General features: G+C 36.2%; 1 protein-coding gene across 1 annotated transcript in view; it reads left to right on the plus strand.

Annotated features, from left to right (window-relative positions):
- The window catches only part of MALRD1 (MAM and LDL receptor class A domain containing 1), a 621,227-nt gene that overhangs the window by 64,056 nt on the left and 537,510 nt on the right, over positions 1 to 19,661 (plus strand). Inside the window, exons 5-8 of the mRNA XM_082449909.1 lie at positions 1,751 to 1,847; positions 13,587 to 13,688; positions 14,337 to 14,483; positions 18,027 to 18,193. Coding sequence (XP_082306035.1) covers positions 1,751 to 1,847; positions 13,587 to 13,688; positions 14,337 to 14,483; positions 18,027 to 18,193 — 513 coding nt within the window. The remainder of the gene's footprint in view (positions 1 to 1,750; positions 1,848 to 13,586; positions 13,689 to 14,336; positions 14,484 to 18,026; positions 18,194 to 19,661) is intronic.

Here is a 19,661-nt window from a genome sequence, read left to right on the forward strand (position 1 = left end):
CTGAAGTTTTGAGTGTCAGGGGAGAGGTCCAAGGTCAGGAGAAAGGACGTTATGAATCAGAAGTAACTTCATGTCATTGGAGTGAAAATATCCAGCAGGCTATGGAGATGTGGGAGGAGCGCTCAAGAGAGAGGTTGACATTCCTGATGTAAATTTGTCATCAGCCTGGGTGACAGTTAAAGCCCTGAGGATGAATGGGTTTGCAGGAAGGGTGTAGAGGAAAAAAGAAGAGACTGGTGATTAGTTAACACTTATTTCCACTTCTTTCTTTAAATGTGGCTGCTACAGGTATTTGCTTAGTTTGGCAAGAACTAGGGAGTATATCTATGTGAGACAGCTTTCAAGAAGAATAAAGTTAATCTGTAGAGAATAGATTTTTTTTTTAATTGGTAAACACTATTCATCCAATATCTTAAATATTTTAATCACTGTTATAATAATAGCTAACACTAATGCCAACTATAGGCCAAGTGCAATTGTACATGTAATAACTCATTTATCCTTACATAAGCCTTATCATATAGGTAATAACTTATTATTTTTATCAGTACCTTTTTACAAAGAAAACTGAGGCACAGAGATATTAAGTACCTTCTCCAAGGTCTTCTTGCTATGAAGTGGTGTATCTGGGATCTGAATTCAAGGAGTCTGGTTCCAAATATACACTTTAATCACTGTGCTATATTGGCCTCATATGAAATATCCCTATGTAACAAACTTTGATAGACCTTTTCCAGCATGGTCCTGACTTATAATTAGTCACATGGTTATTCTGTTTTATGTGAAGAGGAGATGACTTTCTGAGGGCTACATATTGACGGTTTGCCGGACACATTATGGATGTTTCTTATATTTTTAATAGACTAGTAGATAGCATCTGGTTCAAGAAGAAATGTATTAGTACATCTTGTTGTACAGAAACAAAAGAGAATGCAGCACAGAAAAATGCAGACCATCTGTTAAGCTAAGAAGCAGTGTGATGTTTTGACATAATAAAATGTTTATATTATGAACAAGGCTGAGCAATGCACACAAGTTTAATGTATCCATGAATTAAGCCTCACACATCATTGGTATTCATTAGTGAAAGTGGGATAATACTTTCCACCAACACACCAGTTTTCTATTGATTTAAGTAATTAGGATTACTTGATCTTTCCAAGTTTCTAGATTCATTATACCAGACTATTTCCTGGTGGAGACTGGGCTGGCTTCACATCACAATATAACATTCAGTCATTTTAACAATAAGTCACTGAACAACAATTTCCAGTCAATGTCCCAAGCTATGTCTAGATAATGGCAGAAAATGTGCAGGAGGATACCACAGGACATCCAAGGCAGGACTGTGAGTAAAATTCAGAGAACCAGAGGTGGAAATGGAGCACAGATGAAAAATGCCAAGAATCAAGAGTTCAGGATGGAGCATGGGTCCAAGAACTGGTAAATACTAAATAGTATGAACACATAGGAACCAAACTCAGGAGATGATATGGGGCAGAAACCAGGTGACTGTTGCTTCATTTCACAAACATGTTACCTAACCTAGACAGGTGGGAGAGAGATGACTGTACATTTTCTTGTTCTTCAAAATGTATGTTTAGATCTCTTTCCACTTGGAATTGGCATGGTCACCCAAGTGCTTCTAGGAAGTGACATGTTTCTCATTTGTAGGCTCTGTGCTATAAGACTGTGAGGTAGTAATGTTCCTTGCTCTTTGTTTTTGTTTTATTTCATTTTTCTTATCCAGGTTGTTTTTGAAGGCCAGATGATTTCAACTCATGAACAGGATGAGGTCATAGCTATTGATGATATATCCTTCAGCTCAGGCTGCTTGCCTGCAAATGGTAAGAACTTTTTCTTATTTTGATCCTTATTGTATAATAAATCCAGTGCAGTTTAAATATTGTGTAATGACTTTGATCTGCTATTTATTTTTACTTAATGCTTTAGAGTGAGCTATTTTCCATTGTTCTGATACACTGTGTAACAATGACTAGATTTACGCTAGAGGTGAAGACGGTATTTTTCACTGCTGATGCTATAAAGAGCTGAAAGGTGTAATGTAGTCTCAGATTTGGAACCTTGTAGCAACGTTTACACTGTTTAGTTAAATCTTACCCAGCGAACTCTATGCCTTCTAGGAGATTGGGAGAAAACTGGCCTCCATAGACTTGAAATTGTCTTCTTGGAGAATCAATTTGACTATGCCACTGAAAGACACAGATGGAGAAATATATTAATTATAATCTATTTTCTATTTAGACTGAAACAACTAGATCAATAAACCACACAGATCTAAAAAGTTATCCATATCGGTCCCTTGACTATATTAACTGTATAATATTCAATTCACCAGTCACATTGTTCTCAATAGAAATGTTCAATGTTTAAAATATAAATTGGTAATGATAAAATTAACTTAGTCTAATAAGCAATAACTATACATATTCAGATATATGTGATTATAGATATTTGATATTTTTCCTTTTGAAATTTTATTATGATATAGTAGAATAAAGATAGCTATTTTGTAGAGAGTATTCCCAGTTCTAATTTTGTACAAAGATATGGTAGTCGTGGTAAAAAATATTCCAGTAACAGAAGAGATGGATTGGTCTACCTAAGAGAAATCAAGGAAACTTGATAAAGGGTGTTTGTATTGCACTTTGATGTTTAAAAAGCACTCCTACTGTTATGATAAGAGCTTACAGGTATGTGTCTTTTGCCACTCAAACCAAGATAAGGTTTTACAGGAGCTGATGACAGCACCTTCTAAACACTGGAACACATAAAGGTCTCTTTCATCTTTGTACTGTCAGTTCTCAGTATATGTTAGTAAGAAATCATGATAGGATAAATTGAAACATAGGTAAATTGAAATGGAAAACTTTAAAGGAACAGACTATAACCTCCACCCATTCCTAGAAGTAAATAATTTAAGTATAAACATCAGTGCCTTTTCACTAAAAGAAGATAATATTTATTAGATTTATCAGAAGAGAATCAATATACCAGTGTAGAATACATTGTTAACTCCAGACAAAGCATGATCTGCCATTCAAATGTCCCCTAATAATTCCTCTTCTGTTACCCTGCATGGTTGTTCCTGAGGCCAGAGCACAGCCTGCTTATGCTTGATTTTTAATGAGACACCTAGTCCCTGACCCTGATCACTTCAGCAGGGCCTTTATATATCTCAGTTTTATAGTTTCTGCAGAAATTGAGGTCTGCCAAACAAAATGATCCCTAATAGTTCTATTTATTGCCCGGTCTGGCTGATCACCCTCAAAGGAGAATAAAGCAGTGAAATCAGCTATTGGCTGGACTTTCTGAACCATCAGGAAGTTAGGAGCTGGCTGTTGCCATTGAAACTTTGTTTACATTACAGATTTACACAGAAGAATGCTTGGGTTGTGCTTAGGACTTGAGATCGCTTGTAATAGGACTCTGCTATCATTTCAGACATGAACTTACTCTTCATCTTTGGCCCTGGGAACCAAAGCCATTTCCCTAATTACCCATGATCCATACACTGGGACAGAGGCCGGTGTAGATGGGCCATAATAATTATTCAGAAGACGACTGCCAGATTTTTAGTTATCACTTAAAAGAACTCCTTAAAATCACTATAGAAGTAAAAAAAAGCAATAGTAGTGGGAGTGAGAGCATCAGAAAGTTGGACATTCAAGGAAAAGCTGTGGTCACATAGAATAATATTGGAGTATGCAATTTCTAAGAATAGTTCTAGGTAGTGTTATCACCGTATTATTTTGAGGTGGTGTGGAAATAAAGTTTACTGAAGATGAGACACGAACTTTAAAGCTAAATTATTGGGCAGGTCTTTTACATGGATATTAAAGTTATACAATATTACAAGGTAAGGGCCTAGAGAAGAAGACTTTGAAATCCAAGACTGAAGTCTTAAGTGAACATGGAAATCAGATCTCCTGCATGGATGACACAGGGCTCTAAGTTGGATGTCATGGGCCAAGATGTTTTTGCAACATGGAAGAATGAATCATTGTATAGAAGCAACATTGGGGATTTAGAAGGATGGCAATTTTAATTTTAGGCCTTTTGTTTTATGGGGCATTGGAAAAGAAGGTCTCCCCTTGGGAGAGCTACAAAGGAAGTGGTGTCTTTTTGGGGAAAACCAGTACTCAGGTAAGGTCACAGAGTGTTCTTTGACTCTTTGAAGGTGAGAGTGCAAGAGTTTTGTTTTTCAAATAGAAGGAGGATTGAGGGGATATTTAAACTTCTGGGAGGAAAACACAGCAGCATGAGGATTAATAATGGAGAAAAAGGATAAAGCATTATGCGATAGGACTGGCACTTGGATGGGGTTCCATTTTGTAAATGGTGAGAATGTGAGAGGCGGTAAAATTAAGTAGCATTAAATTTTCAAATGAGACTCTCCAGTCACATTCAGGTACTATCATGATAGACTACACCTAGTTAACCATCAGAGTCACATAGAAGAGTGATAGATTCTGGGATTCACTCCAGACCTGCTAGATGGGAATCACTGAGGATGGAGCCTACATTTAAAGTAATGTTCTCAGGAAGTTTTTGTGAAGTCAGGCAATCCTAGGTTTAAGAACAGAACTAACCTTTTGGGAACCGCAAGACCTAGTCTCATGTTGATTATTGCACTTGGCAATGACTGCCCTGGAGCAGGGTTCTGGATGACTAGAGTCTGTGGTTTCAGTCTCATGCGGTCCTGGTGGTGACAGCCAAGGTAGGGGAAGCAGGCAGAGACAACCCAACATCTTCTGGACATTTCCATCAGAAAATCCTACTCCAATGGACAATAGGGCTAGGTATGCGTTTGGAAGCAAGAAAGCAGAAAAGTGTGCTTAGATGACTTAATAGAGGATATAACCAGTCATGGCCTAGGTTCTTCAACTCTGATACTGCTAAATTCAAGGACTAAGGGATTTCCTTTGTGTTTCCCTCATGCTTGTCATCTTATGCTCATAGAATAATGTCTCGCATTCAGGGCAGGAAGAAGGAAGGAATGGGAGGGGACGTAGTTTTGGACATGTCATTCATCGGCTAGGTGATTTTCAGGCAGACAACCTTAGTTTCTAGGGAGACTAAGAAAACTGAAGATTTAGATTTGGCCTCTGTAATAAAGGCAGGCAAGGAGAACAAGTTTATAAGTTGAGGGCGCAAATATATTTGCTACAGAAACTCAACATCAGTATGTTTAGAATGAAATTCCAATCTTCTTTCAAACTCTGTTCCTTCTCCTGCGTTCCCTGTTTTAGTCATTGGCGTCTATTTGGTCTCACTCAGGAGCCAAGGAGTCGTCCTTAAATCCTTCTTTCCTTTTCTCATCTCTGCATTAATTTGGTTAAAAACGTTATTGAGGGCATGTCCTTATATTTCTCAAATTGTCTCCACTTATTTATTCATTATTCTTTATCCAGCTCTGATTTTGTTTGCCCCATTTTTTTTCTCTTGGATTTTTAAAAATTCCAGTTTCAGTCTATTTCACCCCGCTATTCACTACACCCTGCTATCCACCAGATTGTACTTTCTAACATCCAAATGTGACCAACCTCTATTTTGTTTAAATCCATCAGTAACTCTTATTGCCTTCAGAATGGAATTGAAATTTTTTTGTCATGACATAAGCTCACCAGGATCCTGCTCTTAGACACCAACCCAACTTCTTCCTTCTTAATTTCCCCAAGAATTCCCATATTCTGGCCAAAAAGAACTACCTGTGAATCCAGCAACACAGTGTTATCTCATTCTTGGGTATCTTTTCAAACCTTGCTCCATCTTCTTATTTCATGAAAAAAATTTTTGGCCTGTTCTGCTACTAGATATCCTTCCAGACTGAGTCAATGTCTCTTTTCTGAGAAGCCTTCTCTTACAGAAAATCCCCCCACACTCCTACTCCCTCTACAAACACACACACACACACACACACACACACACACACACACACACACACACAGTGTATTAATTTATCTCTACAACTAAATGCTGAGTCTCTTGAGGGCAAAGTTACTAGTGTCTTACTCATTTGTGGATCCCGAGTGCAGATCAAGTACTTAATAAATAATTGATTGAATTAAGAATATGTGCAATTATTTAAATATCAAGTATTTGGGATTTTGTATGAATTCTCTTCTTTCCTCTAAGCTACAGCACCATTCTATAAAAAGCAGGTTTAAATAAAATATCATGGGAATATGTTTAAAGCAGTACTTACACTTATGCTAAGAAATATTATATTATTTTTAGGTTTTTGTTTTAGTATCAAAAATAAAGATATGTCTTCAAACTATATAATGTGATTTTTTATCTGGGATGAATTAATCTGGGACAAGCATTTGCCATATTTTAGTAGAAACATAGTGTTTTTGTCATTTTATAGTTGCAATATAGTACTTGGAAATGAATACTGCTTGGAAGTGAATGCTGTAATATGTCTTTTGGTGGTTATTTTGGTTATAAAAATGGTTCTAAGATATATAGGTTTTCTGACAAGATTTCTTTATTTTCTTATTTCTTCAAACCAGTGTGTTTTCAAAAATTTGTTCTTTTTTTTTTTTTTTTTTTTGAGACTAGGGAACAATTCTATTACTGTGTTTTTGTTTTCTATGTTCTGATGCTTTGATGTCTGGGATCTTGCTGACCCTGGAGGGACTGTCTCTTCCAGGGTGAGCCAATTCCTAGAGACAGTAAAACAGCTCACCTTACAGTGTATTTTTCAAATGCAAACCAACCAATCCAGAGCACCCACCATAGCCACTTCTTTAGGCTTTCACACTCTGGGTCACTATGTACCTGCCCTAATCACCCCAGGGTCAGTGCATGTTTTCTAAGAGCACCATAAAAAAATACCACAGACTGGGTGGCTTAAGCAACAGAAATTTATTTTCTCATGATTCTGGAGGCTGGAAGTTCAAGATCAAGGTGTCACCAAGTTTGCTTTCTTTTGAGTCTTCTTTCCTTGCCTGTGGATGACTCTCTTCTCTCTGGATCTTCACAGTCTTCTCTCTGTGTGTGTCAATGTCCTAAATGCCTCTTCTTATAAGGACACCAATCATATTGGATTAGAACCCACCAATATGACCTCATTTTACCTTAATTACCTCTGTATACCTCCAAATATGGTCACATTCTGAGGTGCTGAGGGTTTGGACTTCAACATATGAATTGGGGGTGGCGGGTACCGTTTAGCCCATAGGAGCAAGGTACTAAACAACTAGGGACAGCCCTGACTGAATAAATGAAATATTGATGGATTTTCAGATCATGGCTCTATGTTTGTCAAATCTCATGGAAATAAATACCCAAAAGTATAATTTTACTGTATATAATTTTTTAAAAAAATTTTAAAAAGAAATAGTAGTTTTTTACAATTGGAAAAATTCTGATGATGAGGAGTCCACCATATAGATTATTAAGTGTAGTATTATCTTTAGGGAAAAAACATAACTGATTCTCTCTACTTACTCTTTACTATAGAAATACAGCTCTCTTTATAAAAACACTAAATATAGGTATTTTTGTGGTTTCTGAATATTTTCAAGATGGAAAATAAAACTAAATTCTTTTTATAATATTAAAGAAATCTTTTAGATTATTCCCACACTTTCAAACAGTATCTTTCTAATTACTGCCCTTCCCAAGATATGAGTATTCACTGTACATTTATTGAAAGGAAGACCTGTTTAGACTTTATCAAAGTGTAAAAAGACCCAGGTTTGTGACTGTGACTAAATAAGAATGTGCTCAATCACTGATTCTTAAATACATTGCTTCTTGAACAAATTACTGTATATTTTTATAAAGATTGCATGATAGGGCTCATAATCAAATATCAAGAATATTCTGTGAATATTTTTAGGTTGGTTTGCCAGGACTTTGCCTTAGTCTCATTTATAAACATTCCAAATATACAAATTATTCCTTAATGAGAACCTGAATAATGCTTATATATTATCCAGTTAAATAAGCATTATTTAACTAGTTACCTTTTTTTATCTTATTAACTTCTAGCTACCGTTAAAGATCTAATGACTATTCATTGAAGTTCATTACTGTTTTAAGAAAACTGATAAAGAAATTGTCAAAAGCCCCTGGAGTCAAAAGTGGATGTCAATTATAACTTTTGCTGCAATAGCCTTGAGGCTTGGACTTCATTCTCTTCCATCTGAGTTATGTGGCCAATTTCACATAACCTGTTTGTACAAGATAAGATTTGAAGGATGCCAGGCTCTACACATGTGGCTTCATTGGTATAGAGACTTTGAAATTGTTGGCAAAGCTTCATCCTGCTGATTGTACATCACTGATGGAGAATTTTAAAATGCCAAACATAATTTTCTACTGCTGGATTGTAGTGCAATATAAAAATGAAAGAGAGAGGGTGTGGGGAGGGAGAGAAAATGAATATGAATATAAATATAGATGACATCTTTAAATAGCTTTGAGCTCTGAAATAGAATGCACTAAAATAAAAAGCTGTCCAGGAGATTAGTTGATTGACAACTTATTAACCACCCCCCATATCATTGTTTTTGTGCTTGCAAATTCCAATTTGGGGGACTAAAGGTAATAGAATTGGTTGACATTGGTGAAAGATATTTAATAGCAACTGATACAAGCTGAATTTTAAATTCCGTGCAATTTATAATTGACTATTTTGCTATTTTTGTTTACAGTACTTTTGTGGTTATTGTATAAATAGTGAAAAATTATAGATAATATACAGCATTTAATTGAACTATGGCAAACATTTAATTATGCAGCTCCAGGGGCTGAAGATTTGTAGCTATTATACGAATCTACAAAAATTACAGTTTTAATTGTTTCATGGTAATTGTTATTGTGCAATCTTAGTTTCATTTATTGCCCACACTCCCTTAATTGCATATGCAGTTTTATTTTCAGTGGATCTTATGCTCAAGAAGCTTTGCATATTCATCATTTGTTAGCTTCCATTATGAGAAACCAGATTATGGATGTTATTCATAAATCATTTTCACAACCAGTTGCTTCAATTTTATTTCCAATACAAATGTGAACAATTTATATAGAGTCTGTGCTGTTGTAAAAGATTTCGTTGAATTAGTCTTAGGTCATTTAATTCGTTCATTCGTTAAACAAGTATATATTGAACATCTATGTTATGTCAAGAATTTTTCTAGACATGAGGGAGAAGCAGTGAAAAAACAAATGGTAATCCCTGAGTTTATGGAATCTATATTTTAGTCAGAAAGAGAAAGAAGCTAAGCAAGTAAATAGAAAAATGTACTTTATGTCAAGTGGTGTTATGTGCTATGGGTACAATAAAACAGAAAACTGAGATAAGGGTGCCACAGGTAAGGGGGAGATAAGTTTTAAATAGAGTGGTCAGGCATGGTCACATGAAGAACGTATTTTCTGAGCAAAAAAAAAAAAAAGTTGAGAGGTCAAGCCACTTGTATATAGGAAGGAAGCCACGTGTCAAGGTGAAGGTCCTGAAGCAAGAGTAAGCCTGGTTTGTAAGAGGAAGATCATGGAAAGGACTTTTGCATGCATTTCTTGTAGGATAGAAGCCTGTGTGATGATTTTGAGCAGAGGAGACATGATCTGACTTGCTGCTTGATTTAGCTTTAGTATGTTCTTCTTGTCCTTCTTTCTGTAAATGGATAGTTAAGTTACAGGATTTGAGGTCAATCATTTTTCATTCCTAATGAAAACTTTTATAATTACTAATTTCCTTCTAAGTACTGTTTTAGCTATATGACACAAATTTTAGTAAGTTATATTTTCATTCAGATCAAAATACTTGGTTATTTCAAAGTCTGTTTTACTTAAACGTGTGATATTTAATTACCGAATAAACGTGGATTTCCCAGATTTGTAGTTTAATTTTGTTTTAGTCTGAGGATACTGAAAGATAATAATGGGGCAAGGGCAGCGACAAGGAGGCAAAATAAGAAGTTTTAACTATAATCCAGAAAGAATGATGTTCCCTTGACTGAGAATTGGTAGTAATAGTGAGTACCTCGATGTAGTGAGATTCCGGATGTGTTTTATAGATCAAGCAAAGATTTGCTGATGGATGGCATGTCCGATGAAAGTAAGAGATGTATCATACATGACTCTACTCTTTTTACCTGAACTAGAAGGATGGAGTTGTCATGGACTGAGATGAGAAAAATGTGGGAGGAGAAAGTTTGGGCCGAGAAAATCAGAAAATATGCCTAGTCTCAGGCATATTTCTTTTGAAATGCATGTTGGTTATCCAAGTGAAGTGGCCAAGTCAGCAACAGGATATGTCGGAGTCCAGTGAAAGGTCTGGACCTAAGTTATAGTTCTATGAGTTATTGGCATTGGAAATGTTTTAAAAGCATGAGACTAGGTGACATTAATAAGATTGTGAGAAGAGACGAGATCCAAGGCTAATGTCACCTTGTGTAACATCGACGAGATGAGGGAAAACCAGCCAAGGAGACGAGAATAAACGCTAGTCATTTAAGACAAAAACCAGGAGAAAATTAGGTACCAGGATCCAGTGAAGAAAACATTTCAAGAAAAAGGGAGTGATCAACTGTATCAATATTACTGATATGTCAGGTATGTTGGGAAGGAAAATTTAAATATTATTTATTATTGTAGATTAACAGTGGAGAGGTCAACTTTGATATATGCAGTTTCAGCACAGTGGTAAGGGTTAAAAAAAAAAAGGAATAGAGTTCTGATATATGTTACACCAACATGAATAAACCTTGACAACATCTGAGAAGTAAAAAGTCAAACACAAGAAGCTATATAATGTGTGATTCCATTTTATAAAATGTGTGGAATAGGCAAAGTCATCAGAAGGCAGATCAGTGGTTGCCAGAGGCTGAGGAGGGGGAGAGAATGGGAGTGATTGCTAACGGGTACAGGGTTTTATTTTGGAGTGATGGAAGTGTTTTGGAATTAGATAATGGTGATAATTGCATGACACTGAGAATGTATAAAAGCCACCAAATTGTGTACTTTTAAATGGTTAAAAGTGGTGAATTTTAGGTTATGTGAATTTTAACTTCATTTTTAAAAAATTGAAAAAAAACTCATTGGAACAGATGCAAGAGAGAATGGGGGGAGAAGAAGTGGTGCTGGAATCAGTGAGAATAGGCAGAACTTGGAGAAGTTAGTTGGAGGGAGTTGGAGGTTTAAGAGATTTTCTTAAGATGGGTGAAATTGTGGCCTCTTGTATACTGAAGGGAAAGAAAGCATGTGGGATGTAAAAGAGGGGAGGAAATTGCTGGAACGATTGCAAAATAGGGGAGAGGAGATGCATTTCCTGGGTAAATGAAAGGAGTAGACCTAGAGAGAAGCAGGACTGGTTGATCACAGTTAAGAGGAGGAAAGACATGTGGGTGGCGGTGCAGGTGGTGGGGCTTGTGAGGTTTTCTTCTGGTTTCTCTCATTTTCCCAATGAAACATAAAGCAAGGTGATTAGCTGAGGGGGAGGAGGAGTTGGAGATTTAAGGAGTGGGTAGAGGGTTTTGAGCAGTTGTCTAGAAATGGAAGAAAAGGAAAGAATTAGGAAGATGTAGCGGGATGGCCCCAGTGCAATGAAGTGAGTAGTCAGGGATATGAAGTCACTTCAGTCAGCTTGGTGTTGACCCATCACTCCCATTCATCTGCACGGATGCAGGTCGAGTGTGTCATGTCGGTCTCAGCCTATTCACAGTGACGCTATCTGCCAGGAATCTCAGGCGCTCACCTGGGCCCAGATTACATGTGGTGAGTCCCCACAGACATTTCCCAGACCAGAGCCAGTGTTGTGATGCTGTGGCTAGTCCAGCCCTTGCGGTTCTTATGATTACAAGACACACCTCTGCAACAACCATCAGGGAACTTTGGAAAAACAAGGTTTGCTTCTTACAGGTCCTGGAGGGTACCCAGCGCATCCAAGGGCCATACAGCGAGGTTGTGGGGAGAGAGAGTAAACCTAGGGTTCTGCCTTTGTTGGGGTCGAGGGTGGGGTGCCTCCGGTTTTACTTTTTATAGTTGAATTTAAAACATACAAGTGGGAATTAAAGTGCAGTAAGGGAAAAGCTGGGTCACTCGAGTGCTCAGTTATCTAGGTCACCAAGGGCTTTGAAAAGGGGAACTTCATGGGTGGGACGGCCTGGCTCTTTATCCAGTGTGTAAGGGGCAATGTGTTTATTGGAGATGGATGTCTTTGAAATGGATGCCTCAGCAATCAAAAGGTTGATGTCAGACACTTACATTACAATCAAGAAAGCTAATTGTCAGGCACTTAACACTATGTGAAGGATTGTACTTATCAGAGCTTTTGTCCTGAGTTTGTGGAAGCATGAGAAGAGCCAGCAGGTGACTGTTTTCTAACATCAGTAAGAAAAGAAATGAGGACATGAGAGAGGATGAAAGGAATTGCAAAACTGGAGGACCATTATCTTGTAGGTCCTGATGCTGTCAAAAATTTTTTACAGTAGAGATACTAGAGGGAGTGAGTGGAAAGATAGGGGTGATGGTTGGGGAGTGGGCCCCTCATAATTAAGATAGAGGAAGTGTTATCACCATTAGTTATGATCATATTCAGCCGAGTGGTGGCAGAAGTGGTTTTACATCAGCAGTTCTCCTTCATGAGCATCAGTAAGAAAAATCGAGAAACTGAGGGGCAAGATGAATGTGAACATTGAAATGACAAAGAGTGACATTGAGCCAACGGGTAAAGTAGTCAGGGATTGAGGGGTAGGGCACCAGTGTCTGTAGATGACTGTAACAAGATGTCAAAAGATTCAAAGCTCAGATATTTAGGAAGGTGAGAAAACTCCATACTGTTTTCCATAGTGGCTGTACCCATTTACGTTCCCACCAACAGTGTATGAGGGTTCCCTTTTCTCCACATCCTCGCCAACATTTGGTATTCGTGTTCTTTCTGATGATAGCCATTCTGACTGTATAAGATGATATCTCATTGCGGTTTTGATTTGCATTTCCCTGATAACTAGTGATGTTGAGCATATTTTCATGTGCCTGTTGGCCATCTGCATTTCCTCTTTAAAAAAATGTCTATTCAGTTCTTCTGCCCATTTTTTAATCAGGTTGTTTGTTTTTTTGATGTTGAGTTGTATGAGCTTTTTATATATTTTGAATATTAACCCTTTATCAGTCATCATTTGCAAATATTTTTTCCCATTCAGTAGGTTTTCTTTTCATTTTGTCCATCGTTTCCTTTGCTGTGCAAAAACTTCTAAGTTTAATTAGATCCCATTTGTTTATTTTTGCTTTTATTTCCTTTACTTTAAGAGATGGATCCAAAAAAATATTGCTGCGATTTATGTCAGAGTGTTCCGCCTATGTTTTCCTCTAAGAGTTTTACAGAGATCTGATTAAAATCCAGAAGCAATGGCATGGTTGTTTTTTTCTCTCTCTCTCCTCTCTCTGAATCGATCTCTCTTTTTCTGTCTGTGTAATGAGTCTCCCTAAGGCATGATGCCGCCATACAGAGGAGTTGGGTTGAGCATGCTCTGTAGAACAAATGTTAACATTTTAAGAAATAATGATCCTTTCTAGTGACACCTGCATCTCACTTCTTGCCAATCTTACAGATGAAATTTTACCATGTCAAGAAACATCGAATACCAAGAAGGAACAATGCTGTCCAGATATAAGTCTCTGCAGATTTGATTCTACAGATGAAGGATTGAGGTGTAAGTGTTAAAATGAGATGTCTGCCTGCCTTGTCAGTGTGTAGGCCATCCATGAGACTCAGAAGCCTAACAGGAATATCAGACCACTAGTAGGGATACTCACTTGACAAACTCTGTTGACATCTATGTCTTAGTTTTATCAGGAGTATCATTGGGGTTTTAGCTGGAGTGTTATTGCAAGTCTGTTGTTTATTCAAAAAGTGAAAGACAGTAAATATGTTAAGATAATGTTGTTTTATAAAACAATTACATTAAAGATCTTGGAATTATATACAATGTTTCTTCTTTAAAATTTCAACGTGATTGTGAATAGTAAATTATTTAAGTTAACTGATTTCCATAAAGTAGGTAAGGTCAGATATTATGCCATTTAAAAAACCACAATGGAAGCAGTGGTAACAAGAAAAAGTAGAAATCTCTTCTTTTTTTTTTGGCGGCAGTGGTTCTCATTCGGAGGATGCCCATCTGGATCAAATGAAGAAGTTTTAAAAAGTAGAGGACACTCTAAGACTTATTGAATCAAAATTTCCAGATATGAATTTGTGTGTGTGTGGTGTGTTTAAGCCTTGACTGCAACTATAACCATTGTTAAGCAGCCACTCTAGTAGACTGTGATAGTCCACCGACATCTTTTTCTCCTCTCTTTAGTGTGTCAGGCCTGTGGATTTGATTTTGACATGTGTGACTGGGTATCAGAAACATCTGCTGGGCAAATTTCCTGGATGCGCACAAAAGCAAGAGAAATTTCTGTGTTAGAATCTCCACCTCAGCAGGATCAAAGCGGTGATGATGAAGGTAGCAAATAAAAAATCATATTGATTATGCTTCCTTTTTAACTCTTTTTAGTGGTTGCTCTAGAGTTTGTGAAATACACTTACAGCTAATCCAAGTCTACTTTCAAATAACTCTATACTTCCTCATGGGTAGTGCAAGCCCATTATAATAAATACTCCTAAATCTTCCCTCCTTTCCGTCGTATTATTGCTGTCATTCATTTCATTTAATTATCAAATACATTAGGACTATTACAGTTTTGAACAAACTTATTTTTTTGATTAACTAAGCAAGTTGAAAATAAAATGTTTCATTTTACTTTCATTTATTCCTTCTCTGATACTATTCCTTTCTTTATGTAGATCTGAGTTTCTGACCTGTATCATTTTCCTTCTCACTGAAGAATGCCTTTAGCATTACTTGCAAGTCTACTGGCCACAAATTCCCTCAATTTTTATTTGTCTGAGAAAGTCTTTATTTGTATTTCATTTTTGAAGGATAATTTTTGCTGGACATAGAATTCTAGGTTGAGTTTTTTTCTTCTTTTAATACTTTAAATATTTTACTCTACTCTCTTCTTGCTTACATGGTTCGGAAGAGAGGTCTGATCCAATTCTTATCTGTGTTCCTCTATAGGTAAGATTTTTTTCTTCCTGGAATATTTCAAGATTTCCGCTTGTCTTTGATTGCAGTTTTGAATATAGTAATGTGCTTAGGTGTAGTTTCTTGGATATTTATCCTGTTTGGTGTTTCCTGAGCTTCCAGGATCTCTGGTTTGGTGTCTGACATTAATTTGGATGAAAATTCTCAGTCACTATTACTTCAAGTATTGATTCTCTTCCTTTCTCTCTTTCTTCTTCTCATATTTCCATTATGCATATGTTGCACCTTTTGTAGTTTTCCCAGAGTTCTTAGATAGAATCATTCCTTTTCTTCACTGTTTTTTTTTTTTTCTGTTTGCTTTTCAGTTTTGTAAGTTTCTATTGACATATCCTTAAGCTCAGAGATTCATTCCTCAGCTGAGTCAAGTCTGCTAATGAGCCCTTTGAAGACATTTTTCATTTCTGTTATACTGTTTTTTTACCCCTAGCACTTTTTGATTCTTCCCTAGAATTTCCAACTCTCTGCCTACATTATCTTTTTTGCATGTTTTCTACTTTTTCCACTGGAACTCTTAACTTATTTATCCCAGTCTGATAATTCCAGCATCCCTGCCAGATCTGGGTCTGGTTCTGATATCTATTCTTTCTCTTTAGACTATATATTTTTTGCCTTTTAGTATGCCTTATAATTTCTTTGTGTGTGAAAGCCAGGCATAATGTACTGCATAAAAGGAATTAAGGTAGATAGGTATTTAATGTGAGCGTTTATGTTTATCCAGCTACAGATTAGGCTTTGTTTGCTGTTGGCTGTAGCCGTTAATGTCTGAGGCTAAAATTTCATGCAGTGTTCTTGTTTTGGTCCCACTGTTGTCTTCGGGTTTCTCTAAAGATATCTTCTGAAATAAGGTCTGAGACCCACAGTTCTTTTGGTAATATTTCCTTGTTATCATACAGGACCACTTTTGATGTGGTGATAAGTTGTGAGGGGAAGGGAAGCATCCTATAGTCCTATGAATGGATCTCAGTCTTCGATCCAGTGGAGGCTGGATCTGGGTATTTTGCTTCCGTCATCTGGAAGGTTAGAACCTGCTGGATTTGATATCTCACTTCTCCCAGTTAGGATCTCCAGTCGGTTAGCTGGTTGTAAAGCTTCTCTTGAGTGAAAGCCTTATTAAGAATAACAGGAGAGTCCAGGTATATTTCAAAATGACTACTTTTCCTCTCCCCCAGCTGTAGGCACAAAAGGATTTTTCTTTGATTCTTACTGTGAGAACCTGGTAGGGCTCTTGAAGGTAAAACTCACAAAAGAGTGGGGTCCTCCTTAAGGTGGGACTGCCTGGAGCTTTTAACTCGCAAATGTGTTCACACTGAGCCTCCAGCAGTTCATGAATCACAATCTAGTTTTTTCCATCCCTGTACTTTCCCATACAATTTTGGGATTCTGCTCTTGAAAGTTGTGATTCTCTGTATCTGCTTACCTCACCAATTCTTGCACAATGGTTTGTGCCATGACCTCAATCTTCCTAGGGGTCTAAGAAGAGTTGTTGATTTTCAGTTTGTTCATATATTTTCTTGCTAAGTGGACAGGAGTAACAACTTCCAAGCTTCTTTCATGGTGGTCCAGAAACTGGAAATTTTGCAGGCTTTTTTTCAATTAGATTTGTTCTCTTTCTAAACCCTCTTTACTCTTTCCTGCTCTTTTACTTTGTTCCTACCTCCTTGTTCAGCAATTTTATCGTGGTATTACTCAGCAACCCAGAACCTTATCTGAGTAACAATCCTGGTTTAAGGTTTCATACTTGATGGTAATGCTTGGAGTTTTGCACATACTGTCACTTAGCCATAGCCCACAGCAGTGAGGGTAAGTATCTTTCCCACCTCAGTTTACGAGAAGGATTTCCAGCCCTAATCTTTGACCTCATTGAGAGAATTTGACTCTGTTCATCCAGGATTTTGCAACATTTAAATTAGTCAAAATTCTAGCTACTACAGCCTGCTTCTGGTCCCAACATCCAAGAGTTCTGTGGTTTCAGCCCTGCTCATCACTTGGCATATCTATTTTTTCCTTATCTTTTGAGATGTTTTATCTTGTTTAATCTGTCTCTGCTTTTGTAAAAATGTGTTTTCATTTTATTTATCATTTCCTTACGTATAGGTCAGAGGAAAAGTATTAACTTATTATATACTACTTTGATTAAAGGCTAACTTGTCTAGTAAATAAATTTCACTGAATTTAAGTTCAAAGTTTTTAGATGTTGCAGGAATATTTGCTCTCTTACAAAGAAATAAAACATTTGAAAGACTTTATCTTTGAAAATTGAAGTTATAAAACATAGAAATATCTTTGTATCTCTGCATTATATATATTATTGAGTTCAAAAGTAATCCAAATTGGTTTTAAGAATCAGATGGAAAAAATTGACAATATTTTTATGTACTATACAATCCATATGTGTAGTTTAGTAGGACTGTAAGTATATGATGCTTCCATGTAGTTTGGTAAGAAAGAGGGCAGTTTAAATTATATTCCCTTAAACGATAAACGTTTTTCTGTGAAGAATAGAAAAAATAATCAAAAGGGAAAATAATTCTGGGAAGAAAGATGAAGAATTTTTGATTAAAGAAAGATTGCATTGTTATATTTAAAAGAATCATCATTTGGTGGCACAGAGATTTTTATATCAGTAGATTTCTTTTTATAAGAATATTGAATTTTCATATTGAAGGTATTGTCAAACTTTGATTTTAGGAATTAGGAGGAGATTACAATGCATTTTAGAAATCAAATATGGAAACGAAAATCTGTAATTTGTAGTTGATGCAATCTTTTATAAAAACATCGTATTCTTTTAAATAAAATATTTGTGTTTCAAGCTTGATTTGGAAAAGTAATACAATAATTTTGTTCAAACAGAAAGCAGCTAATTTCTTCTAAGTTGCTTTTTTCCCCTTTATTTTTCAGGTTACTATATATGGGTAGGGGCTAAGCATGCTTCTACTCTTAACCATTTAGACAGCAGGGCTTATCTAAATAGCTCTGTGTGTCACTGCTTGGGCAAGAGCTGTCATCTTCAATTCTATTACTCTATGGAAAACAGTGTTCTGAGAGTAGGACTGTATAATCAAAAGGTGAGAAGAAACTTGCATTAATTTCAAATTCATTGAATAAATGAAATTTTTATTCTTGGCAACTTTTGTTTCTATTTCTCAGTTGCATGTAGGCTATAGGTATTCCTTATCTTGACTTTATTTGGTATACCTTTAATTTTTTTTTTTTTTTTTTTTTGCTTCTGAGGGGGAATTTGTTTTTTTCTTTTCCATTATGGTTTATTGCAGGATACTGAATATAGTTCCCTGTGCTATACAATAGCACAAATGTTGTTTAATTGGTATACGTTTAAAAAGAAGTATTAAGAAGCTGGTTTAGGAGATATTGTCATGTCCACTGTGGTTGTTTGCAAAATATTTCATAAAATTGGTAAAATTCATGAAAATATATTAAAAACTATGGTGTAATAATATATTTGGGATTCTATATTATTAACTCTATACTGAAGCTCTGATGTGATCTGTTCTGGATTTTTGATCTCTGTATACTTAAAAGCTTTAAATATGATGGAAGCAAATTACTTGTTCTGGTACAGTAGATACAGTTTTAAAAGATTGGTAATTGCTGATTAAATACAGCCAAATGAGTCATATAAATTAAAAAATGGTGTGCTGGGCAGAGTGAAAGTTGTAGTGGTAATGCTAGTGAATAAACAAATCCATGCTTTTTTTTTTTTCCTTAACCTAACTAACTAAAAACAATTCTCTACAATTGGGAAAAACTTGAGACACTTTGAGAACTTCTATTGTGAAGAAGAATTTATTAATACGTAGGAGTAAAAAAATCATAAGGGTAAACAGCAGTTATCCTACAAATGGGAAACATTTGACAATAATTGCAGGAATTCTGACATTGGAAAAGAAAGACAGTAAAAGTATCCAAGCAAGTAGTTTCCTTTGGCTCAGGATGCTTTGGATAAATCCAGTTGAAACTTCTGCATGACATCAGCCAGATTCATTATTCAACAAAAGTTTGTCATCTGTACTTAACAAGTGCCACTAACCATCTGTCAACAGCATTTTCTTCTGTTCTTTTCTGAAGTTTGCAGTGACTTCATAATTAATCTGCAAGTATCAGACTGCTTATTACCAAGATACTTGAACATTCAAGAGGCATTCCCCTTTTCTTCTGAGTTCTATCATATCACCTCTCGCTTTTCCTTTTGTGTTGTTTTCATCATATCCAGTCTTTTTTCTTCTACTTCTGTTTTCCAGACTTCTAAAGCATGAAGTTGAATGAATACTCTCATTAGATGGCCTAATACATTGTCCTTTGTTACACAGATGAGACACAATTTGTAGCATTTTGTAGCTATATTTTGTAACATTTTTTTTTGTAGCAATATTTGGCAGTCCACTGCCCTAGAATCTATTTGATATATTTCATTCAATTTGACATGGTGTGGGGTGGGTGGAGGGGCAGAAACCTCTCCCTGCCCTTTGTGTAATACTTCAAACTTTCCAGATAATTGGGAGAAATTTTACAAAA

The sequence above is a fragment of the Balaenoptera physalus genome (assembly GCF_965194825.1).
Source record: "Balaenoptera physalus genome assembly, chromosome: 2".
In the NCBI taxonomy this organism is placed as follows: Eukaryota; Metazoa; Chordata; class Mammalia; order Artiodactyla; family Balaenopteridae; genus Balaenoptera; species Balaenoptera physalus.